This window comes from Drosophila kikkawai, chromosome 2R (genome assembly GCF_030179895.1).
Source record: "Drosophila kikkawai strain 14028-0561.14 chromosome 2R, DkikHiC1v2, whole genome shotgun sequence".
Lineage (NCBI taxonomy): Eukaryota > Metazoa > Arthropoda > Insecta > Diptera > Drosophilidae > Drosophila > Drosophila kikkawai.
In genome coordinates this window covers 2,484,036-2,510,042 of record NC_091729.1, presented here as the reverse complement: position 1 = coordinate 2,510,042, position 26,007 = coordinate 2,484,036, and the positions used below count along the sequence as shown (strand labels likewise).

The following is a 26,007-nucleotide window of genomic DNA, read 5'->3' as shown; positions in this document are numbered from 1 at the left end:
AGATTGGAATTGATGATTGACGCTGTATTGAAGGGTCAATATCCATCGGTTCAGGTTGGTTTTGATTTTGGGGTTGAGCCCAATTTTGCGAACTAGGCTGACACTGAGAGTTATTCTGCGACGCAAAGGTTTGACCGTTCGATTTCCGCTGTTGTTTGATCTATTTATCGAGTTTGGTGAATTAGTCTGAATATTGTAGGAATAGTTGCTGGCAAATGTTGCCCACTGATGGTTTGCTTCTAATTCTTGAGCCTTAGCTAGGTAGGTAGGTATAAGTGGTGGGGCAGCCCTGGCCGCCTCCAATTAGAGCTGAGCTCCGTTTTGTTCCACACCCTCGATTTGCTGTTGTCTGCGCCCTTCTTAGTACCAGCCCGTGACATTCAGGTAAGCTAGGATGGCCGCTACTGGCTGCCTTCCAACTTCCCCTAGTGACTCGAGTTGGTGTGCTCCGAAGGGTAGGGCTCTTTTTTTGTTGAGTGCCGGACAGTGGCACAACAGATGCTCTGGTGTCTCCTGCTCGCTTGGTTCCTTACAGCTTCTGCATTGTGGGTTGTAGGGTATCTTACAGGCTTGCGTGCCTATTGGCCAGTGGCCGGTGATGGTCCTCCTGATGTCCTTTTTGCTCTTGGAGATCAGTTCTGCGGTTCGCTTCCTATTGAATTCTGGCCAGCATAGTTTCGATCTTCTGTGCTCTGCCTTCGTCGACAATTCCTTGCTGGCTAATTGTTTGAAATGGTCATGAATTTCCGTCTGGACTGAGTTCAAGGAGATCTGTATGTCTGTTGTTGCTGAGTGTTCTTCTGACCCTTTTCTGGCCAGCTCGTCTGCTTTTTCGTTTCCGTCTATGTCATTGTGTCCGGGTACCCAGGCTATTTGTACCCTGTTGTTGTACCCTGTTGTTGTACCCTGCGAGTCTGTTTAGTGCCCCTTTACAGTTGGCCACTAGTTTTGAAGTCGTCCGTGCTTGTGCGAGGGATTTGATCGCCGCCTGGCTATCTGAGTATATCCTTACCTTGGTATTCCGAAGGCCTCGGTCTAGCGAAAGTTCGGCAGCTTTCAGTATCGCGAGAACCTCCGCCTGGAAAACCGTCGCTGACTCTGGGAGGTGGAAGTATTCTTCCACCTTCCAGCTTTCGGCGTAGATTCCGGCCCCTACCCCGCTGCTCATCTTTGTGCCGTCGGTGTAGAGTGATACCTCATCCGGTTCGGTTACTCTCCCTCTCTGCCAGTCTTCCCTTGTATTGTATTATATATTCGTTTATTTAGAGTTAAAAGGGGTGGGGGGGGGGGGGGGGGGGGGGGGAACATGTACATAATGGAAAGAGGGGGGGGGGGTTAAAGTAGATGGGGCGTAACACTCGCCCACACACCCTTGTAGGGTATATAGTGGTGTATGTGTTACCGAATCGCAGTTCGGTTGTCATGTAGTCTGTGTCTACTGTCTTCAGTCAGCATTGCGCCAATCCATGCCCTGATGCCTCCTTATACTCCTATACCGTTGAGGGAGCTTAGGATGGAATCCGCATTCACGTTATTAAAGGCTCCTTCTATGTCCAGGAAGGTGGCCATGGCGTAATTTTTGAAAAGTAGAGTCTTTTCTATGTATCGCACTACCTCGTGTAGTGCTGTTTCAGTGGATCGGCCTTTCCTGTACGCATGTTGCGCATTGGAAAGGTTTTTCTCCGTTCTTTCTCTGATGTGGATATCAATGATCCTTTCCAGTGTTTTCATTAGAAAAGAGGTAAGGCTTATCGGCCTATAATCCTTGGCTTGGATGTGTCCCCTTCTTCCTGGTTTTGGTATGAAGACTACCCTCGCTTCCTTTCATGGAAGTGGTATGTGTGCTGTTTTAATGCATGCCTGAAAGATTGCTTGCAGCCATTTTCCCGTGCTTGCTTTTGTTGTTTGTAGCATTGCTGGTATGATTCCGTCCGGACCCGGGCTTTTGTATTTGTCGAAGGAATCTATCGCCCAATGGATTCTTTCCATGGTGATGATCTCTTCTACTTGTAGCTGCTGGTCTGCCCCCTGGCTTTCCGTTATTCTAGCTTCTTCTTTTTGGTTTCCTGGGATGTGCGTATTCAGCAGGATTTCCAGTGACTCTTCAGCCGACGTACTTCCTGTCCCGTCGGGTTTGTTTATGAGCGTGGGGCTTGTGTGTCCTCTCGATAGGATTTTACTTAACCTCGCCGTGTCTTTGACTCCTTCAAGCGATTCACAGTAACTGCTCCAAGATTCCTTCTTCGCTACGTAGATTGCCTTTTTGTATTCTTTGTGTATTGCTTTGTACGGCTGCCAGTCTTTGGTTCCGTAACTAGTGTTGAAGGCTTTTCGAACTTTCTTTCTGAGCTCGCATAGTTCTTTGTTCCACCATGGTGGGTATGTCTTCTTAGAGTATGTTAGTCTGCATGACTCTTTGTAGGCGTTGTTCAGTATATTTGTGAAGTCCTCTACTTCCTTATCTATTCTCTCCGGGGTGGATCGAGTCTTGATCCTTCTGTCTTTGACCTTTGACTGTACAATCTTTCCGTATTTGTCCCAGTCAGTTTTTCGAGGGTTTCGCTTCGGCGCCGTTTCACATACCGGCATCACGATTTCGAAGAATATGTACCTGTGGTCTGAAAACGAGTCTTGTGTAGAGACTCTCCAATTTCTTACCTTATAATCACTATGCTCCATTTGGAGGGTTATGTCTAGGACTTCCTCCCAGCCCTGAAATCCTTCCGTGCTTGGAAAGATGAAGGTGGGCGTGTTTCCCTTGTTACAAATATTGACGTCACGACATATAATACTATCGAAGAGAGACTCACCCCTTTCGTTTGTCTCCTTACTTTCCCTTGCGTTGGCATCGCACCCGAGGATGAGCGTCGTCTTAGTCTCCTCGGCCCACTGCATCACCCTATTAACCGCTTCAGGTGGTGCAGGTTCGTCGTGGGCCATATAACCGGAGGCTATTAGTATGGCTGTCCCATCCTCCGCCTTGAATCTTGCCACTGCTAGATCTAAGTTGCTGAGAGTGGGGTAGAGAAGAGCATTAAGGTTGTTTTTAATGATTATACCCGCCCTCGGCCTACCTGTCGAGTTTGTGTACAATGTTGTGTATCCCTTTATGGCCATGCCAGAGATTTGTCCGTCCCTTGTCCATGGCTCTTGTATAAGGCCGATGTCGATGTCCTTCTCGCGGAGAAGGACCCCCAGATTAGCTGAAGTGTGGGAGCTGCGCTTCAGGTTTATCTGAACGACCGTCGGCATTAGATCGGGGTGGTGTTGGGGGTGCTGTCGTCGATCACCAAATCGTCCAGCAGCTTATTGGCGTCCTCGACTTCATCTTCCAGGATGTCGTCCGGTTCGTCTAGGAAGACCTTCACCTTGGCTTTCCTAATGCCGTACCGGACCTTGTTGTCTGCTGCCTTCATCTGTTCTAGGCAGCTCTGGTTGATTAATACGCCAGTCAGATAGCCACTTCTCGACTACCTTGAGGTGGTTGGCGAGCTGGGTTGTTGCACGGACTGGGCATCTGGAGCGGCTGAGGATCGCAGAGACATCAGCAAAAGTGGATCGTATTAGCTGGTCGCTTGTGGGGATATCCGATGTGTATAGGACAAATATGGTAGGTCCAGTGCGCTTCCTTGTGGGACTCCAGCTTCGATTGAATAGGTGCCGGATGTTTTTGCGTTGCACGTCACTGCGAAGACTCTGTTGTAGAGATACGACTAAAGTAATTTGTGTGTGTATGCCGGCAAAAGTGTTTTAATTTTGTGCATATCGCGCTGCAATATTCTCGATGCTCGAAGGCTGTGTGAATTTCAGATGTTATTCTGTTAACTTGCTCGATAGTTCCATACATTTCTTTGAAGCCAATGATAGGCATGATAGTAGACTTATTGGTCGGTAAAATGATGGAATCGTGTGGTCTTTTCCGGGCTTCGGTATAATTATAATTATAGATTTTTTCCATTTAGTTGGTTAATGGCCGAGACTTATGATCCCATTGAAGATTTTACAGATGACCTCAATAGCACAGTTCGGACGTTCAATTATTATTTTTTGAGTTATTAGGTCATCGCCGCACAGTAGCGCCTCTCGAACAATTAGCGTTGCAAAAATCGAAAAAGTATGTTCGCAAAAACGATTTAACCATACCTATTCGACAGAAAATTTCCCAAGGATTCCGAGTCTGCAATAAAATCTAATCATACGATTTTTTTTGTAGAAGTTATGAGCATTCAAAGTTGAACTTTCTTTCGTTTTTTGCATCATACAAAAAAAAAATGGGTAAATTGGTCGACTTTCAGGTTATTATACAAAAACCATAAAACCAATGGTCATGGTTTCTACTTTAAATTATAGATACATTTATAAACTATAAAATAACCCAAAACAAAAGGGCACTTTGGTTTGGGCTTGTACAGGTAAATCGCTACCTGCCAGGTGTCCATTTTTTTCACCTTTTTCTGCCTAAACTATAACTTTCTATAACTTCTGAAGCCGATGAAAGCCACCGACTACACTATGTCTACAAGTTTTGTGGATCTTTTCTCGACCAGAATTAACTTTCATCGGCTGCGTCGAGCTGCGTCTGCGATAATGCAACAACATAAACCAAAACTACTCAGGGTTAAATATACCAAAATACCGACACAATTTCATACATTCCAAGAAATATACTAAATGTAGCGCGTGGCGGTTACACTTTGAATTAAAAAAAAATTGTTTTTCAGTTTTCAAATTATTTTTATTTGAACAAATACATAAAAATAAACATAAAAACTTAATTAAAGAATATTTTTTTTAAATTGTTTTCATTAAAAAAAAATATTTTTTCATTTTAATACCCTTTAAAAAGGCGATTTTGTGGGCGTGGTACATTATACAGTACATACATGCATTTTACAACAATTACCTGTCCAATGCCGGTTAATTTATTCGATTACCTTATTTGGTTTAAAAGATATGATTTTTGCACCGCTAAATGAGAAAAGGCGCTACTGTGCGCCGTCCGAACTTTGTGCATGTCGTTGGTGACATGCTACATATGTATGTTTAGCTCTATGCTGCCAAATATTATGTTGTTTACCGTTAGCAATAACTTTCTCCTGATGGGAAATTCAAACATCAAATTTATGCGGGGCATTCGTATTTTGACAAAACTATTGAGGAAATGTTCTGAAGCTATTAAGCACGTGCAAATAAAAAGACGTTTAAATTTAATAATTTAAGTATTTAATATTAATAAAAAAATTTGGTTGTGTTAAACATAAGACCGCGCTTCCGCCAGCTTTACTCCGCTAAAGCGAGAATGGGAGATTGGCAGAGACTCGCGCTTCGGAGCGCAGAAGCTGTGAAATAGCGTGCGCGGAAAAGCAAAAGGATGAGAGCGGAAAGCTCAGCAAGCAGCGGCGATACCATAGCACAGTGGTTTGGCTTGTATGGAGACGCGGCCAAAAATACTTCTAGTTGATTAATCGTTACGAAATTAATACCAAAAATCAAGTATATCTAAAAAGAATTGGCCATATAGCACGTCTATATCAATAGCTCCCATAAAAACAATATGTTAAAAATCAACATTTAGTATGAAAAACTTGTTTGTTTTTCAAAATATCTTAATCAAACTCACAGATTATATGTTTGGTACAAGTTTATGCATTCTTACCAAATTTGGTTAAAATCGGATATCTATATCTTATAGCTTCCATACAAATTTTTAATAAAATCATTGTTTTCCAAGACTTAAATTTAATTTTTGAACTCTTAATGAGAACATTGGTGAAATATATGTAAGTGCCCAGAAGTAAAAAGAAATTATAAAATTATATATTGTGTATTTTATTTGTCTAGCAACAAACGTACACAGCTTAAGGGGGGATAAACATGTAAGCGGCAAAAATTTTGCCATTTTTCGTGAATTTTTTTGTTATAGGAAATATTCAAGCAATCGTCGTGAAACTTTGGGGATAGTTAAAAGTAGAATCGGAGATGATAAAAAAAATAGTTATAAACAATATTTTACAAAATGGCGGACCTATGGAACATATGCCGCAGCGCATCGAGCTTTGAGTTGCCCTGCTATGGACACTATAGAGCTCGTAATTCCTGTCGGAAGGTTAGGTTAGGTTAGGTTAGGTTGGACCGGACGGCCCTCGAGGGGCCACACATAGGCCAATATGGCCCATAGCTATCCGGGGAAACTCCTGGATGGACCTAGAGACTGTTTATGCGGGTTTCGAGATCCTTGAATATCAGGGTGTTTTTCGCAAAGGCAAGGAGTTCGCCTGGCTTCCTCCTGGAGGCATCTTCTAGCGATGCCAGAACTGGAGAGCCTAGGTATCTCATTCTTGCCCTCGTTAGGGCCGGACATTTGCAAATGAGATGCTCCAAGGTTTCGATTGCCTCGGATTCATCACATTTCCGACATTTGGCGTTGTCGGTAATACCCAGCTTGACTGCATGTGCAGCAGACAGGCAGTGACCTGTAAGAATACCCACTAACATTCTGCAGTCTTTCCGAGGAAGATGCAGCACTTAGTGAGTGAGTTTCTCGTTGTGCTCTTTGCACATGATTTTTGATATTCTGCAGGTTGCGGAATTACTCCTCCACCTGCTTTTTGCGCTTGCGTCAGCCCGTCTCTCTAGCTCGCTTTGGAGCGTTCTTAGGGAGATAGGGACGTTTTCTGTTCTTTTACTCTCCAGACCAACGCCTTCCTTTGCAAGTTCGTCCGCGGTTTCGGAAATCCGCAAATAAAAATTTTTTTGCATTCATGACACCTTTACCTTCTATTTGAACCTAAAAAACCAAAAAGAAATTGTGACAAAAAAATTAAATATTGTTTTGAATGAAAAAATTCCATTTTTAGGTAATCAGATTTCAATTCCCACCCTCTTAAAAAATAGTTATACTAATTTCTATTACCCCTATTTAGGTTCAAATAGAAGATAATTTCATTCTGATCATAATAATTTTTGATTCACTCCGATATGTTACGTATTTTTTTGTGAATCGTGTCCATAGCATAGGTAAAAATGCAAAAAGTTAATTTGTCCAAAAAAAATTTTGGTTTACATGTATATCCCCCCTTAAGGGGGGTAAGGTTAATTCGGTGCCCACTTTTCAAAAAAATGTTGTGACGAAACGGCTAAACTTAGCTTAATGAATTAAATACCATATAATAACACATTTGAAATTTTTTTTTTAATTTGTGTATTAAAAAATATTTACAGGCCTACGAGTAATAGCGAATCCCCCGAGTCTCAACAAAAAAATTTTGTTCTCGGTGTACATCCTAACTGTTCACAAACATCCGATATCAAAATAATTTATTGCATTCGTTAAAGAATAAGTCATGGCTTATTGTTAAATTATTTATTTTTACTATGAATGAAAACGGAATTTTATTTAAAAAATTGTTGGTGTGAGGTGCCATTTTTCCGGTTCTCTTGTTTGTGTAATTACGTAAATTCTTCAACTATTTAACCTTTGCCAAAAAGTTATTTTTTCATGCCAACCAATATTACGTGCCCCAAGGTACCCAGGTGACGTTTTTATTTTTAAAATTTTTCCCCGATTTTTTATCAAAATTGGAAATCAAAACCCGGATTTTTGAATACAAAATTAACTTAATTTGTTAAATAAAAATTAAAACCTTACCCTCACCTGTGTTAGTATTTTTAAGATTATAGGCACATAGGCCAATTTCGGCTAAATTTGTTTTCAAATTTGTCACCTTAAAAGCTCGACAAACACATTGACATACAGTATGAACTGTAGATTTTTGTGGGGCCACAACTATAACTTTAGCTAAACATTAAAAATACGTTCAAAATATTGGCAAAAAACATGATTATTTCACATTAATATAATGAAAATAATAATTATTATTAATTTATACAATTTTATCTCATTTTTTAGAAAATTCCTTGAACTTCAAAATCCATTACAAAAAATATTAATTTAGACACATAATAAACGATCGAACCACTTTAAAGTTCGGTTAGATTGTGAAACATTCGCGATGCGCGTAGCTGCGCTTTGCAAATGAACGCGTCTTCACATCTTTAATTCTATTTTTAGAAAGTCCTGTTCGATTTTCAAAAAAATCTGGTATGCCTGAAAGAAGTTTGGACATTTAAGAGACGATTTTTCTACTATTCGTACATATTTGTTGTAATGATTTTTTTTTTATTTTTGGCTAATGGGCGCCACCACTGTGCATAGTGGTCCCAAAGTTCATCGACGCTTAAAGGAAACGGTACTTAAGAAACTAAGAGCTAAGGATGTGTAACATATTTCACAAGCAAAATAACTTAAAAGGTTTAACAATCCAAAAAAATATATAGAATTGTTTTATGGATAGATGTGGCTCTTTTGTGTACAACTTGTCAAAAAAAAAACAATATTTTTAAACGTATAAATTCAAAAAACACGGCCGGTTTGTCAAAAAGTGATCCATGAAGGTCAGGCTGTGGATATATGTATGTACGTTGCATTCAGTAGGTTCTCATAACCGTTTTGATAAGGACAATATTTATTTGGAGGTTTTGAACGTTATTGCATTTTCTTCACTATCTCCGGAATACAAGGCTTATTGTTAAATTATTTATTTTTACTATGAATGAAAACGGAATTTTATTTAAAAAATTGTTGGAGTGAGGTGCCATTTTTCCGGTTCACTTGTTTGTTTAATTACGTAAATTCTTCAACTATTTAACCTTTGCCAAAAAGTTATTTTTTTCATGCCAACCAATATTACGTTAAAAGTTGAATTCATTTTTTAATATTTCTGTGGTAAAAAAAAAATAGGATTGCGGCGTTCGGAATTTGTCGTTACCTTATTTTCTATGTTTATAAATAGTTCATGATTTTTTGTCAAAATATACAATTGTTTCGGTATGTATCTAAAATATTTTTAGCAGGCAGTATGAGTTATCTCAGTGTTTAAGCAAGAAGCGTATTTTCAGACTTAATCATTGCATATATAGATAAAACGTTTTGGTTTTGCTAAACACATTTTTGTACCTCTCTTAATCTCTTAATTACATTTGTGTAATTGTGTTTATTTACGTCATTGAAGGCTATCTATGTCTATATGTGTATGTTTACATGTACACAAAAAATAATACAAATAGAATGCGCACGTATCATTGTTTTACTCCATATTCTGTATAGCTCATGAAAAATGGACTATCAAAACGTTATTATTTATACAATAGTTAACATAAGGACTCAGGATAAAAAATATGCAAATTATCAGAATTTACATACCAGAAAAATATGGCATGTTTGTTTAATATTAAATAAATTCCGGTATTTATGGAAAAGGTAAATTAAGATACTCTTGAATGTTCATATTTTCAAGTATGTTTTGAAAAGACAATTTTTATTCATTAATTTTTCGTTGTTTTATTTATATGTAAACCTTTTATTTTTAGAGCCGTGGCCGCCTACTTACGTGCGCTAAATCTGTCTGCGAACAATGCCGTAGTTCATGGAAATTTAGCATGCGTCTACTATGAACAAGGCCTGATTGACTTAGCTATCGACACATATAGACGGGCAATCGATCTACAGCCTAATTTTCCTGATGCATATTGCAATCTTGCGAATGCTCTTAAAGAGAAAGGGCAGGTATGTTGGTTTTTTTTTTGTATTAGTGTCGACTTAATTAGTTAATGTTTCTTTAGGTGAAAGAAGCTGAAGATTGCTATAACACTGCGCTAAGACTGTGTTCTAATCACGCCGATTCCCTGAACAATTTAGCAAATATAAAAAGAGAACAAGGATATATTGAAGAGGCTACTCGACTTTATCTTAAAGCATTGGAAGTATTTCCAGATTTTGCTGCTGCTCACTCAAATTTGGCATCCGTTTTGCAACAACAAGGAAAATTAAAGGAAGCATTAATGCATTATAAAGAAGCTATCAGAATACAGCCCACATTTGCAGATGCCTATTCAAATATGGGAAATACTCTTAAAGAGTTACAGGATGTCAGTGGAGCCCTTCAGTGCTACACTCGAGCAATTCAAATAAACCCAGCCTTTGCCGATGCCCACAGCAATTTAGCTAGTATTCATAAGGATTCTGGAAATATTCCAGAGGCAATTCAGTCTTACCGTACTGCCCTGAAGTTAAAGCCAGATTTTCCAGATGCATATTGTAATTTAGCACATTGCTTACAAATTGTTTGTGACTGGACCGACTATGAAATCCGAATGAAGAAATTGGTTAGTATAGTTGCTGAGCAGCTTGACAAGAACCGTTTACCATCAGTACATCCTCATCATTCTATGCTGTATCCTTTGACACATGACTATCGGAAAGCCATTGCAGCAAGACACGCAAATTTATGTTTAGAAAAAATTCATGTGCTCCACAAAAAACCTTATAATTTTCCAAAGGAATTACCTATTAATGGGAGACTACGTATTGGTTATCTAAGCTCGGACTTTGGAAATCATCCTACTTCACATTTGATGCAGTCAGTTCCAGGTCTGCATGACCGTTCAAAGGTTGAGATCTTCTGTTATGCCCTAAGTCCAGATGATGGGACGACATTTCGGTACAAAATCAGCAGAGAAGCTGAACATTTTGTTGATCTTTCGCAAATACCCTGCAATGGTAAAGCTGCTGATAAGATCCATAATGATGGTATAAATATTCTTGTAAATATGAATGGCTACACAAAAGGCGCAAGAAATGAAATATTTGCTCTTCGTCCTGCCCCGATTCAAGTAATGTGGTTAGGTTATCCAGGTACAAGTGGAGCTAGTTTTATGGATTATATTATAACTGATGCAATAACTAGTCCAATGGAATTGGCTTATCAATATAGCGAAAAGTTATCTTATATGCCGCACACATATTTTATTGGCGATCATAAGCAGATGTTTCCACATTTAAAGGAGCGTCTTATTGTTTGTGACAAACAACAATCTTCACTTGTAGATAATGTAACCGTTATAAATGCGACAGATTTATCTCCCCTAGTAGAAAATACAGATGTTAAAGAAATTAAAGAAGTCGTCAACGCTCAAAAGCCGCTTGAAATAACTCATAAAGTTGCAGAGCTGCCAAGCACTACGCAGATAGTATCAATGATAGCGTCTGGCCAAGTACAAACTTCTCTGAATGGAGTTGTTGTTCAAAACGGATTAGCTACTACTCAAACAAACAACAAGGCCGCAACCGGGGAAGAGGTTCCCCAAAATATCGTTATAACAACACGTCGTCAATATATGTTACCAGATGACGCTATTGTTTTTTGCAACTTTAATCAATTATATAAAATTGATCCCCAAACTCTTGAATCATGGGTCGAAATTTTAAAAAATGTTCCCAAGTCAGTTTTATGGCTTCTTAGGTTCCCAGCAGTCGGCGAACAAAATATTAAAAAAACTGTCAGTGGCTTTGGTAATTTCAAATTGTAATATTTATTTTATAATTATACTAAAATTTTTAATTTATAGGTATATCTCCGGAAAGAGTAATATTTTCAAATGTAGCGGCAAAAGAAGAACACGTGCGTCGGGGTCAATTAGCCGATATATGTCTTGACACTCCATTATGCAATGGGCATACTACATCTATGGACGTCTTGTGGACAGGAACCCCGGTGGTAACTTTACCGGGGGAGACATTGGCCTCAAGGTTTGTATATGAGCATTTTCGATTGCGACAAAATTTATATTTTTAGGATATTGTGGTATTTGTGATATTGAAAAACAAGCATATCATTATATTCATGGAAAATTTTCGGAAAAAACTGGGGCAATCACTCCCAGATAATAATTTGGCTCTACACAGCACTAGAATTCAGGAACTCAAAAGAATACAAAGATCGCCATATGCAGATGCTTCGGGAGCATTAAGATCATGCCACGCAGCAGCTCCGAATGCCATTCTAAACATAATCCTAATAGAGCATTTCATTAGGAGCTCAGCAGCCAAAACGCGGTAGGACTAAAGGCAAGACATAACTGGAAGAACTTCCAAACCGGTTTGTGTAGAATCCTGGACGAATTAAACTATAGGGTAACAGGAGATACAGACTATATGAAAACCGAACTGTGATTCGCCAACTACAATATACCTTACCAAAACGCAAGCTGCAATTGGAGGTTACCTCACCAATTAACCATAACTTCCTACCATGATATTAGTTAGAAGTTTAGTCTTGAACAAGAATAACAATCATTTTACCCTATTGCTGCCATAAAATTGGTTTGAATGTATTTAGAACAAAATGATAGGTTTGTTTTTTTTTTTATCATATTTTTATATACTCCGACATATGGGAATATTTCATTATTTCTAAATAATTGATTTTTTCGTTAAGGGGGGTAACGTTTATTCGGTACAAAACGGCACAACTTTTGTATACCCTTGCAAATTGGTTTTGATGTTTAAGGGGTTATATACAGTTGTACCGCGCAAAAAAATTCAATTTTGACGATTTTTTTTTGACATCATAAAGAATATTTATTAAAAATGTTTTGCCGGCCTTGTTTAGTACAACTTTCTGGGTACTTACTGAAATTTTTTTTATAAAAAAATATTAACTAATAAAAAAGTTATGCCCGAATTCAAGTACCCTCTTTTTCCGATAGTGACTTGAGGTGGACATCATATCCCGAGAACGGTTCATCAGAAATCAAAAGTTCAAAAAAATTTCGTTAGTATATTGTATTGCCTAGTCCGTGAACGAAGGATTTGTAAAAATTTTGATTTAAAATAAAAAAAAAGTGACGATTTAACAAAAAATGTCCTTTTTAAGGGGTACAATTTTCGGTTTTTATGCTATAAAAAAGGAAGTTTTCAAAAAAATTGAAAATCCTTCGTTCACGGACTAGTTTTTATTATAATAAATGAGTGGTCAAAATTTGGTGTTGATCGGATTAATAGTTTATTAGTAATCGTGTCCACCGAAAAGGTAATTTCGAAAAAACAAGATTCTGAGATAATCGCGTTTAAAGTTTCAAGTTTGTTCCGGCCGATGTGCAGGTAGTGCGCTATAAATAGCTACAACTTCGGTTCTAATGCTCCGATCGTTATGAATTTTTGTGAGAGTATTTCAACAGTATATACTTTAAGAATATGGAATAAAAAAAATCGATTTTTTCGACTATCACAACTGTATATAACCCCTTAATGAGGATAATTTTTTAGGCGAGCAGGAGGAGGACTCCCCTACATATTCAGGGAGGACCTCAAATTAAGAAGGTCATTGAAAATATTGCTAGACACTGGTGCAACGGGGTGTTGGGAGAATATATGACGACACAAAAGATCTAGCAATCTAAAAAAGGATTAGAACAGTAAATGGTTATAGCACTATAATGAAGTTTTCCAATATAAATATTTTTGGCATTTCCCATGTGTTTTACGAAGTAGAAAATGTAGATGAAGATCTACTGGTCGGTTACAATCTACTAAAAAGAATAAACGCAGTAATAGACCTGAGGAGAGGCATTTTTTCACACTACAACAAGAGTGAAAGGATATACAAACACAACATTAGTTGCGATAGCTCAAGTAAAACACGAAGCACTTCAGAAAGCAGTTCTTCACACGATTACGATTCTAATGATCAACCCAAAAACAACCTTTCAAAGTTGCACGTTTCGGATATAGACTAAACTAAACTAAAAAATCGCATAAAAAACAGAGCATAAAAAACGGAAAGCCGTTAGCTCACGGAAAAACCTCGAAATCAACAATTCTACTGATTTCGTAGAAAACACAAAAGATCTTGAAGAACAAATTTGTCAAGGAATTATAGAGAAACATGCCAATATTCCCATTAATTTACCGTTCAGAACGGATATAAAAGCGGAAATTCGCATTACGAATGAAAACGCTGTTTACAGTAAACAGTACCCATATCCTCATTCGGTTAACGCCTTCGTTAATCAGGAAATAGAACGTCTTATGAAGGATGGCATTATACGTCCGAGTAAAAGTCCGTATAACTCACCAGTACGGGTAGTAGGGAGTCAACCCAGTCGGCACTCCCAAACATCGTTTAGTAATAGACTTTAAAAAACTGAACGAAAACACTGTCCCAGATAAGTACCCAATGCCAGACCCCTCTGTTATTTTATCTAACCTGGGTAAGGCTTTAGGCGTTACTTCTCAACCATAGATCTGGAATCTGGATTTCATCAGATCCTCATGAAAGAAGAGGACATAGAAAGAACGGAATTTTCAATAAATAACGGGAAATATGAATTTCTTCGGTTACCCTTCGGCCTTGCGAATGCACCATGAATATTTCAAAGGGCCATGGATAATAATCTCAGACAAAAAGTCGGCCGAACCTGCCATATTTACATGGACGATATAATTGTTTTTTCCGACACAGCCGAACAACATTTAAAAGATCTTAACTCGAAAAATCAAAGTTCTTTAAAAAAGAAACCTAATTTTTAGGCTACATTGTCTCCAATGAAACCATTAAAACTGTTTGTCCGTAACTACGCGGCTATCGCAAAGCCTCTCACAAAATTACTACAAGGCGAAAACGGCAAAGCTTGAAAACATATTTCAAAAAAAGTTCAAATTACTCCTGATTAAGGGCCCATTCTGGTTAGTAAAATGGCAATATCTCAAAAATGATGCAAAAATATTGAAAAACAGCCAAGATATAATTTTTTTTCTAAAAATTTATCGAACATTTGTATGACAGCTTTATGATATAGTCGTCCGATCCGGCCCGTTCCGACATATATAGCAGTGAGAGCATATAGAAGACTATATGCAAAGTTTCATTCAGATAGCTTTAAAACTGAGGGACTAGTTTGCGTAGAAACAGACAGACAGACAGACAGACAGACGGACAGACGGACAGACGGACATGGCTAGATCGACTCGGCTGTTGATGCTGATCAAGAATATATATACTTTAAAGGGTCGGAAACGTGTCCTTCACTGCGTTGCAAACTTCTGACTGAAATTATAATACCCTGCAAGGGTATAAAGAAAGGGTAAATTTTTCGACTTTCAGGTAATATTACACAAAAACCATAAAACCAATGGTCATGGTTTTTACTTTAAATGATAGATACATTCATAAACTATTAAAGAACCCCAAAAAAACGGCACTTTGGTTTGGCTTGTACAGGTAAATTGCTACCTGCCAGGTGTCCAATTTTTTTTACCTTTTTCTGCCTGAAGTAGTCTATATCTTTTTTGGATGGGCTGAACCACCTAACCACCTACTCCACTATAACTACAACCTTTGTGGATCTATTCTGGACCAACATCAACTTACATCTGCTACGCCGAGCTGCGTCTGCGGAAATGCAACCGCATAAACCAAAACTACTCAGGGCTAAATATACTAAAATACCGACACAATTTCATACAAACCCAAACTGCTACAGTTTTGCTACACGGTTTTGTGACGGTTACACTTTGAAATCAAATTATTTCAAATTATTTTTATTTGAGAAAATACATTAAAATAAAGATAAAAAATTAAATAAAATATATTTAAAAAAAATTGTCTTCATTGAAAAAAAAAAAATTTCACTTTGATACCCTATAAAAAGGCGAATGAGTGGACGTGGCACATTTTCCAATACATATGTAAATTTTACAACAATTACCTGTCAAATGGCGTTTTTTTTTTATTTATTTATTTATTATTAAAGATAGATAAGTTTACAAAACTATACTAACTTAGTTGGTAAAGCGCTGGCAACAGGGCCTTCGGCTTTTAAGGTTCATGATATAATATATTTTGTTTTAATTATATATTTTACATTATAGTTTGGCTACTTAGTTGGTAATTTTTATTTATGTAGGGTAAGGTGGGGTAAAGCCGACCTAGTAAATGGTTTTGGCTATAACATGCTTATTTTACATCGGATCAAGTCGTTATATATACCAAATTAAAGGTTAGACTTTTGCGCAACTTTCTATGCATAGCATTTTATGCATACCTTTGAAAAGTTTTGAGATACAAGCGTTTTACGAAAAAGTTCATTTTTACTATGTTCAAAAATGATGGGGTAAACTCGACCGCCTATGTTTTTGATTGATTTAGTACAGATATAACCTAAATATAGGTTTTGCAATGATAAGACAATCAATGTTGTGTTATATAATGGTAATAAAAGATAATAGAATTAAAAAAATGAGAATAGCAAAATAATTCATCAGTATCATCTGATTCGCTTCTCAAATAGCTTGCTGGCGTTTTTTGGTTCGAGTTGAATGTCTGGTTGGCTGCGATGTTGATGGTTTTTGGTGTGATTGTTGTTTTTTTGGCTTTTTTTGCGGCAGGATTTACCCCACTATTTAGAGGTCGGATTTGCCCCACCACGTAATTTTTCATAAAAACACAATTAAAAAAGAAATTATGAAAAAAAATGAACCAAGCTTATATGCACTTTGTAGGACTTTATTCAAAGAATCTAAATCCACTTACCTTTTCATGAGATAACTTTGACAAAAAGAAATATCCTGCAGTTAATTATGCACAAAAATGAAAGTCAAAATTGTGAAAACAAACTTGTTGTCGTTTGACCATCTCAATGTTGACTAATAAAATGCTGTCATACCACCATTTTCATTGTTTTCGATGCTCTACACGACAACACTAATATAAGTTTGCGTAGTGCTTCCGATTTTCGAAAACAGAGGGAGGTCGAGTTTACCCACACTGTCGGCTTTACCCCACCTTACCCTACATTTTGGGTATGTTTTTATATTTTGTGGTAAAGATTGGAAGCTCTTAAGAAAATTAAGATTTTTTCTATATTATCTGGGTTGAGTTCGCCGAGGAGATTTATTGGGTCTGTGTTTTTGAATATTGATAGTTTGGTGGGGAGAAGTGATGGGCAGGAGTTTAAAAGGTGGGATATGGTATTGTCGCCTTGGCAAAAAGGGCAGGTTGGAGTTTGGTTTTGGTTGAAGGAGTGCTCGTGTGTAAGTTTTGTGTGGCCTAGTCTAAGGCGTATTATTTTAGTTTGATCGAGTCTGCTTGATTTGGGATGAAAGGATCTGCAGTAGTTGTCGATGTTTGAATTGTTTTTGTTTATGGTTTTATACCATTGATTACAGTGTTCTGAACTAAGTTTATTTCTTGTGAGAAATTCTAGTTTTAAGTTTCTGTTAATGTCTGTTAAGTTAATGTTTGGGGTGTAAATAAGGGGCATGTTGCTTGTTGATTTTGCGGTATGGTCGGCTAGCTCGTTGCTTGCTATGCCTACATGACCAGGGATCCACAATATTTTGATTTTCGGGGCTAGTTTTGTTATAAGTGATCTGATTTTGTTTGAGAAAAAGTTGTTGTTGTTAGTGTTTTTTATGGCGACAATTGCTGAGAGAGAGTCAGAGCAGATCATGAACTTCCCCCTTGTGCTTTTGACTTGGTCGAGCGCTACTAGGATGGCTATTATTTCAGCGGAAAGAACTGATGAGTATGGTAGGATACCATATTTAATAATATTGGTATCTATTGTGACTGCATATAATATAGTGGAGTTTATTTTTGATCCGTACGTAAAACTGAAATTTTGTGTTTTATAGCTGTCTTTGGTATGTTGGTATAGTTTCCTGTAAGTATCTGGTGGTGTAGTTTGTTTCTTGTGTGCTCTGAATGTTGTATCTATGAGATTTGGGTGATCCCAAGGTGGCTTGTATTTGTGTAGTTTTACTGGATCGTAGGGTAGATTAAGTGCTTGGCAAAGATTTATTGTGCGGTCTATGGTTGATGGGGTTTTTTTTTTTATTTTCTTTGACGAGTTTTTTGTATTGTAGTATCTTTTTAAAATATTAGGTTTTTCGTGAGTTTGGCTGTTTGGAGGTCTCGTTTTTGCTCTAATGGAAGGATGTTGGCTTCGTATAGCAAGTTATTAATGGGCGTGGTTCGGAAGGCGCCAAGGGCTAGCCGAATTGTAGTGTTAAACGGTGTTTTCATTTTGTTTAATACGCTTTTGGGAGCGTGTCCGTATAGAAACAAGCCGTACTTAATTTTTGCTATTACTGTTGCTTTCGCAACGTGAAGTAGTGTTTGTGTATTGCAGTTGAATTTTTGGTTGGAGAGGCATTTAATCATATTTAGCTTTTGGTGTAGAGATGGAAGTAGTGATTTTATGTGTGTGTCCCATTTGTATTTTAGTGTTTATGGTTATCCCTAAGATTCTGAGTGCAGAAACTTGTATTTGCGTATTGCTACAGCTTATGGTGCTAGTGCAATTGTGTTTTCGACAAATATGGAGGTGTTGGCATTTAGCTAAGGATAGGGAAGGTCCTGAGTATGAGCACCAACTGTTTATATTATGTAATAAGTTGTCCATATTGAAATTAAGGCTTTTGTTTTTGTTAAAATTTATGATGAGGAAGAAATCATCAGCGTATGCGTAAAATTTAATTTCTTTGTGTATAGATATTATGTTTGAGAGCTTGTTGTATGCAATGAGAAATATGATAACCGATATAGGTGATCCTTGTGGGATACCGTTGGATAATGGAAGTGAATTGGACATGTGCGGGCCTACTCTGACAATTATTTTCCTTTTGAGCATGAAGTTTTTGGCGTAGTTTATTATTTTTGGGCCTGTTTTCCATTCCTGGAGTTGATGGATCATGGTATACACACCTACTCGATCAAAAGCTCTTGAAAAGTCAAGAGTGAACAGGGAGGTGTGCATTTTTGACTTCGTTATAAGATGGTCTACGTATAGTAGACTTTTCGAAGTCGATTTGCCTTTTTTAAAGCCGAATTGGCTTGCGTTTAGAAGTTTATTGTGGGTCACGAACCCAAATAGTTTTTTTGCTATTATTTTGTCTAGTGTTTTTGCTAGACAGCAGTAGAGGGAAATGGGTCTGTATGAAGAGATGTTTGTTTTGTCAGTCTTTGGCTTGAGGATCGGTATAACTAAACTTATTTTGTAGGCTTGAGGTATGTGGTTGTCGAAAATTTTGGTTGAAGAGGTTTTTTATTCTGTTTTTTGTGGTATGTTACTAATCATTTCGTAAGAGATTCTATTTAATCCGGGGATGGATCCTTTAAGAGTTTCTAGTGCTGCAATCAGTTCAAGGTAGGTTATGTTTTCCTCGTTAGTTTTGGCTGTTGATGTGGGTGTGTAATTGGCTGTTGTAATTTTATATTTGTTATTTCGGAATTCGTCTGAGAAGTTTAAATTGTTTGACAGTTCTGAGAAGTGTTGGGAGAAGGAATTGGCTATTTCGAGGGTATCTGTTGTTGCTGAGTTGTTTTTTGGATTAAGTATGGCGTGAATTTGTTTCGCTGGGTTAAGACCGTTGCTCCATATTTTAGATGAGCGGGTTTCTGGCTGTATGGTGGATGTAAAGGAGCTGGAAGCTTCGCTTTTACTTGTTTTTATTTCGAACCTGTATTTAGATTTAAGCGTCTGTAGTTTGTGACGCTTGTACGCGCACAATATATCTTATTAGGAAGAAATGGAATAAAATATAAACACTTAGGGACATAAGAAATGGATTGGCGACATTATAAATATAATTTGAGTTGAATGCGCGCGCGCGCCACTTATAGTGAAGGAGGGTCACACTGGACCGAACGGAGGCTGGCCACACTATTCGGGAAAATCCCGCACAGGACTCTGGCCACACTGAAGCCTCGCCAGGGCCTATATAAAGCGGACCACGGCCCTGGAGGAATCACTTAGCAGCCGACTGCGATCGGGTCGAGGTAACCTCCCCAGTATTTAACAGCGAAGTCACTTTTTGGGAACTCAGGTTCCTATTTATAAATCGTAGTTAGGATCTCTGCTGACTTTCGAGTCCAATCTCTGCTGACTTTCGAGTCCAATCTCGGCTGACTTTCGAGTCCGATCTCGGCTGACTTTCGAGTCCGATCTCTGCTGACTTTCGAGTCCGATCTCTGCTGACTTGCGAGTCCAATCTCTGCTGACTTGCGAGTCCAACAGACTGCAGACTTTCGAGTCCGAACTTCTCAAAGCTGACTTTCGAGTCCACCAAACGTCGCTAAGCTGACTTTCGAGTCCGATCATAACGTCTGGCTGCTGACTTTCGAGTCCGAATCTGCAGAATTTCGAGTCCGAACTTCGCCGAGCTGACTTTCGAGTCCAAAAAACGTCGCTGAGCTGACTTTCGAGTCCGAAGAATTGTACCTTTTAAGTAAATAAAGATTAAGATACATTTAACGGCATAATCCTCTAGCGTTCTACTCTGGGACGCGGTCGGAATCTCTTACAGCAACCACGCCTCAATCAAACAAATATTCCTGCACGAACCCTGGACGTCCCGCTAGCTATCCACGGACGACAGGACGTTACAAGTTTATAATATTTGTGAAATTAATATTGCGCTTAAGTGCTTTCCAAGCTAATTGTTTTTCTTTTTTTAATTGGGCTAGTTGTTTGTTCCACCAGGGGACCTTGTAGGGTTTTGTATTTGCTGAGGTTTGTGGGATTGAAATGTTGGGGCGCTATGTAAAATAATTTTGTTAATTTGTGCGGCTTCTTTATTGACATTAGTTGAAGTGTGAACTGTGTCTCATATTGAACCCAGTTGGCTTTTTTTAATTTGAAAAAGGGTTTTGAAAATTTGTTTATTTTGTTTGGAGGGAATAGGGAGACGACTATTGGAAAATGGTCGCTACCGTGGAGATCATCAAGTATTTCCCACTTGGCGTGTGGGGCTAGTGTTGCTGAGCAAAATGTAAGGTCGATATGTGGGTATGTATTGTGCGTTGAAAAGTGTGTGGGGGATTTGTCATTTAGTAAGATTAGGTGTGTGGCAACAATTGACAACATTGACAATTGTCAATGAATTTTTGTATTGTTTTTCCTCGAGAATTTGTTTTCGGGGAACCCCAGGCGTTGTGCCACCCATTAAAGTCTCCTACAACTAGTGAGGGTGTTTGATTGTTGTGCAAAATGTCTTCAAGCATTTGGTTTGTGACGGTTTTGTTTGGGGCAATGTATGCTGTCTTTATGTGAATGTTTTTCTTGGATTTTATATGTATTGCTAGAGCTTCAAGGTCGTTTGGAATGTTAACTATGGAATATTGAATTGACTTGTGTACTAATAGCGACACGCCGCCAAATCTGTTGGTGGCTGTGTTTGTTAGTAACATGTAGTTGGTATATTGTTATAGTATTGTATATGTGTTTCTTGTAGGGAAATGATATTTGGGGAGTATTTTTTAATCAGGATTAGGAGGTTATTATAATTATTTGTGTATCCTTGAATGTTCCATTGAATTAAAATTAGTGACATTTTGGGGGTGAAAAGAGATCTGAGGGTGAACCTTAGAGTAGAGGAGATCTGTGGCTTTTAAACCGATTCGCTGTCGCTGTTATTGGTGCGTTTGTTTTTGTTGGAAGATTTATGATTTTTATATCTGGTTTAAAGTTAGTGGAAAGAGGGTTTGACTTATCTTTAAGGAAAATTTTTATTTTAAGGTCCTGTGTGAGTTGTGATCCGTATTGTGTCGTTATTCTGGTGGGGTTGGGGTTGTCCGTTTCCATGGCTTCGGTGTCGTCTTGGTCGTGTTGGTTGTGGGTTTGCAGGGTTTCTTTCGGTGCCAGTGTTCTTTTGATTGGTGCAGTTGATATTGTAGCTCTGTTTGGTTCGTTGTGATCGCAGGATGTGGGTGTAGTTTGTGCATTTAAAGATGTTGATGTCCGAGTATTTGGAGATCGGGGGTTTATTGTGGTTGTGGTATTTGTGAGTACATTTGCATGAGAATTTTTTGTTTTGTATCCGTGTCGCTCAAAGTATATACCCAGAGCAGTTTTATGGTCGACTTTTTCGGTGGTCTTTATGGCCTTGTTGTTTGAGGAATGTGGGGCATTTGCGGGCCAAAGGACTGTGTCAAGTTCGGGATTGTTGACACAGTTAAGACATTTTTTGTCGTTTTTGCAGAGTTCTCCTTCGTTGTTGTGTTTTTCCACTGAGCAATTTAAGCATTTCTCTGTGCTCTTGCATATAGGTGCCGGGTGTCCGAAACGGAGGCACTTTCTGCAACCCTTTGGGAGAGGGATGTAGTTGCGTACGCGGACAGTGTCGTAGCCAATTCGTAGTAATTCAGGGAGTTGATGAGTTTCAAATGTAATTATTATGAGTCTGGAGGTTGAAGTGGTACTGTCAAATGGCGTTTAAATTATTTAGTTATTTTGTTTTGTTCAAAAGTTATGGTTTTTGCAACGTAACATGAGAAAAGCCGCTACTGTGCGACGCAAACAAAAACATACGAAATAGGCACTAAAGGGAATGCAAAAAAAAAAAATGCAAAGCAACCGCAGCAGCCTAAACTAAAATGCTATTTAAAATAATAAAAAGGATAAACAGAAAAGAAATACACAAAGGAATATATTAATAAACCCCGGTGGTTTTTAAGGAAAATTCTGTACATATCGAAAAACACGTCCATTCACTTGGAAGGAAGAAACCACCATATATGAGCACTATTATTTTAATGAAAAATTCCCATATAAATAAATTTTTTTAATTTTATTAATTCTATGTTAAAGTGCAGTTCAAAATTAAATATACCACCGGAATTGCATAGTCCTTTAAAATTATAAATATGAATTAATAAATAACTATTGGAGTGTGCCGGTAGTAAAATCTGAGAAAGCGTAAAAGAAAGAAATATTGGAGAAGAAATATGTTGAAATATGAAATTTGAATTTTAGATCAGCATTACCAACCTAGTCGAATTAGACATGTCTGTTTCTCTGTCCGTATGATAAGACAGATCTTAACAGCTAGAGCTACCAAATATGTTTGTTTTAAAATATGGGCCCGCACATTTCAGCCCTCACTTTGTGCATTTTGGTTTTACATAAAAATTGGTATAAAAAATACATCCGAAACGATCGTAAAATCGGTTATAAAATATTAGAGTTATTAGACAATGAATATTTTGTGTGTTGAACTTCTGCAACATCTAAAATTATGTTGGCAGCTCAAATGGGTGTTGCTCAACTTCCCCTTAGCAATATTTGCATATTTAAGTGTTTCGCAAAATGTTTTCAGCAATATTTCTCTTGAAGCCACTAAGCTCTATTCAATTTATTTTTAATTTTACCCAGATAGCTTTAAGGTTTCAGTTACAGACGGTCACACTCGACTGTACCTTACATACTTCATTTTAAACTGATATATACCATGGACAGAAACAAAAGTTCTGAGTAAAATAAAAACTTACATTTTTCAGAAATGTTTACGTTGATATTATGTATGTATTAACTTATGGCTATGACCTATGACATCGGAATTAGCATTTGCATAAAGTGCATATGCATAAAATATGCAAAATATATGAAAATATGTAAAATAAACATATCACAAATTTTAAATAAAAGCGATTTATAGGGTGAAGAATATATTGAAATATATTGATCCTTTAAAATTGCAAGAAGCGCTACATACATCATTTTAATAGACCGCCAAGTTTAAAGTCAATTTAAAATAAAAGTTATTAGAAAATTTTAATTAATTTTTATTTTACTCATAACTCTTATTTGTGATCCATGACGGAAACTTATTAATCGAATTATAATAATCATTGTATGGGTATAATAACATCAACTTTATATCGACAGAAATAAAATAAAATTAATTAACTTTAATTTTATTTTTTGTTTTTCAGAGTTGCTGCTTCACAGCTTGCAACCCTTGGATGTCCAGAACTAATAGCGCATACAAGGGAAGAATACCAAGATATTGCTATACGTCTCGGAACAAAAAGGGAATATTTAAAAGCTGTACGAGCCAAAGTATGGAAAGCACGAGTGGAAAGTCCATTATTTGATTGCTTACAGTATGCCAAAGGTCTAGAAGTGTTGTTTTTACGAATGTGGGAAAGATTCAAAAATGGTGAACTTCCTGACCACATTTCTGCATAAAAAAAAATTTTAAATATACTTTACTAAAAATTAGACACGCCATGGTGAAACTCGAGTAAAATGCTTAAAAAATACATACATGAATACCTTTTTTCTGCATAAGAAATAAAGTAATATTTAACTTTTTAAAGACCAAACTTTGTTTATCAAATGTACTTTATAAGTTTATGGTGTTCTTTTGTTTCAATATTAAGTGAATCGACACTGTATGCACTGTATATAAAATGCTGCATATTAAGAAAGAACGGTTGTCTTTTTATTATTAATTTATGTTCCGGGTGTTTAAAGAAATAAACGGTTCAAGTGAACGTTTTCCATAAGATATATTATAAAATTAAGAAAAAATTGGCAGATTTTGTGAATTCTGATTTCCGACAGGGTCTCATTAATAAACCCTTGACTGTCGTCCACCAGAATTGAAACTGCATAGTCCAGGAGAAATATGTTGAAATGTTTTTTATCTGTCAGAAGGAGGCATCTCCAACTCTGTAAACAATATATTGTAACGAATCTTGGCCGGGCGTAGGAGGTGCCGGCCGAGTTCACTACGGAAAGCCGAGCAGAACTTTTGTTTTAAGGCATGGCTGCCAAGAACTCGGCATTGCCAATTTCCCCGTCTAGCCTCCTAAAGAGCACACGCTTATTTCGGGATTATTTCGTAGCTTTTCTTTATTTTCGCCAAGTCGGCTTGTTGTTTCAGGAAACCGGGCTTAAGAACAAGAGAATCAGAGAGACCAGGCATCCTGGCTGTCAGATTCTCATAATTACGCAGCTTAGCTCGTTTGGAGATCCGTGCAGTCCAAACTCATTATCGCGCAGCTGCTCGCGTTGCCAACTGGCTTGAGGATCGAAAGCTCTATTGGGCGGCTTTCGTTACATTACCCCCTCCTCAGACTCAAGCCTCCTGGCCGAGTATTGGTGGATTTGGGTCTCGGTATGGCGCTAGGCGGTCGACATGGACGGTTCAAGGCGGAGTCCACTGGGCGCACGTCCGATTCTTCTCCTTCTGAATGCGGTGGCGTCGTGGGCTCGTAAGACTCAGGGGCGGCGGCAGTTCGGGTCGCACTCTCTTCGGGCGGCGGCTCTGAGAACAAGGGGGCCAGGACGGCTTCGACTCCACTGTGAGGAAGACTCTGTCGGGCGCCCGGTTGCTCGGTGGGCGGCGGCTTCGGTTCGGGGCGCTGCGGGGCGTTCGTGGCTGCGGCGATCTCAATGTTCCGTGTTCTACGTTCTAACAGGGCCAACGGCAGCTGTTATTCAGACGTGCATCGAAATGTTAAGTGGGTGTCGCTATATGGCAGGATACTGGTGGGTGCAGCCGAATCAAACGAATTTCGCTGCTGTGTATTCGGGGCATATAGATATCCCCACGGAAACCGCAGCTGAAGGTCTTTCAGATCGACGGTTACTTCGTATCGCAGCAGAAAGTCCATGCCCAGATGGCTAGGAGTGCTGCCCTCCACCAGCAAGAACTCGTGAGTAACCGACCTTTCAGCGATTTCGAGTCTGGAGTTGACTCGAGCAGTGGCCACGAATTGTTCCGCTGATGGTAACTGAAGTGTCACTCGGCACTGGGTGGTCGGCAGTCGTTTTTGCAACTCCGTCATTTAGTAGGGAGACGGCGCACAGTAGCGCCTCTCAAACAAAAGCCGTTGCAAAAATCGAAAAAGTCGTCGCACAAACGACAGGAAATTTCCCATGGATTCAGAATCTGCTGTAAAATCAATTTTCAGATTTTTTTTGTAGAAGATATGAGCATTCAAAGTTGAACTTTGTTTCCATTTTTGCATCATAAGAAAAAAAAAGGGAAAATTGGTTGACTTTCAGGTAATATTACACAAAAACTATATTACCTATCGCCATGATTTTTGCTTTAAATAATAGACACATTCATAAACTGTCACCAAAATGGGGAATTGGGAATTGTCCAAAAAAATGGGGAATTGGGTTAGGGCTTGCACAGGTAAATCGCTACCTGCCAGTTGTCCATTTTTTTCACTTTTTTCTGGGTAAAGTAGTCTATATCTTCTTGGATGGGCTGAGTCAGTATACACACTATAACTACGACCTTTGTGGATCTATTCTGGACCAAAACTACTCAGGGTTAAATATACCAAAATACCGATTCAGCTTCATACT

The 26,007-nt window shown here is 38.2% G+C and overlaps 1 protein-coding gene across 3 annotated transcripts in view; it reads left to right on the top strand.

Moving 5' to 3' along the window:
* Positions 1 to 24,113, top strand: part of sxc (O-linked N-acetylglucosamine (GlcNAc) transferase sxc) — a 154,636-nt gene extending 130,523 nt beyond the window's left edge. For 2 of the 3 annotated variants that reach the window (XM_041776559.2, XM_041776558.2), the window contains 4 exons: positions 9,430 to 9,625; positions 9,682 to 11,410; positions 11,467 to 11,647; positions 23,613 to 24,113. In XM_041776559.2, coding sequence (XP_041632493.1) covers positions 9,430 to 9,625; positions 9,682 to 11,410; positions 11,467 to 11,647; positions 23,613 to 23,868 — 2,362 coding nt within the window. In that variant the 3' untranslated portion in view covers positions 23,869 to 24,113. Of the gene's footprint in view, positions 1 to 9,429; positions 9,626 to 9,681; positions 11,411 to 11,466; positions 11,648 to 23,612 lie in introns of those variants that run through there. The other variant, XM_070284021.1, reaches the window with a different exon arrangement.
* Positions 24,114 to 26,007: the final 1,894 nt, after the last annotated feature.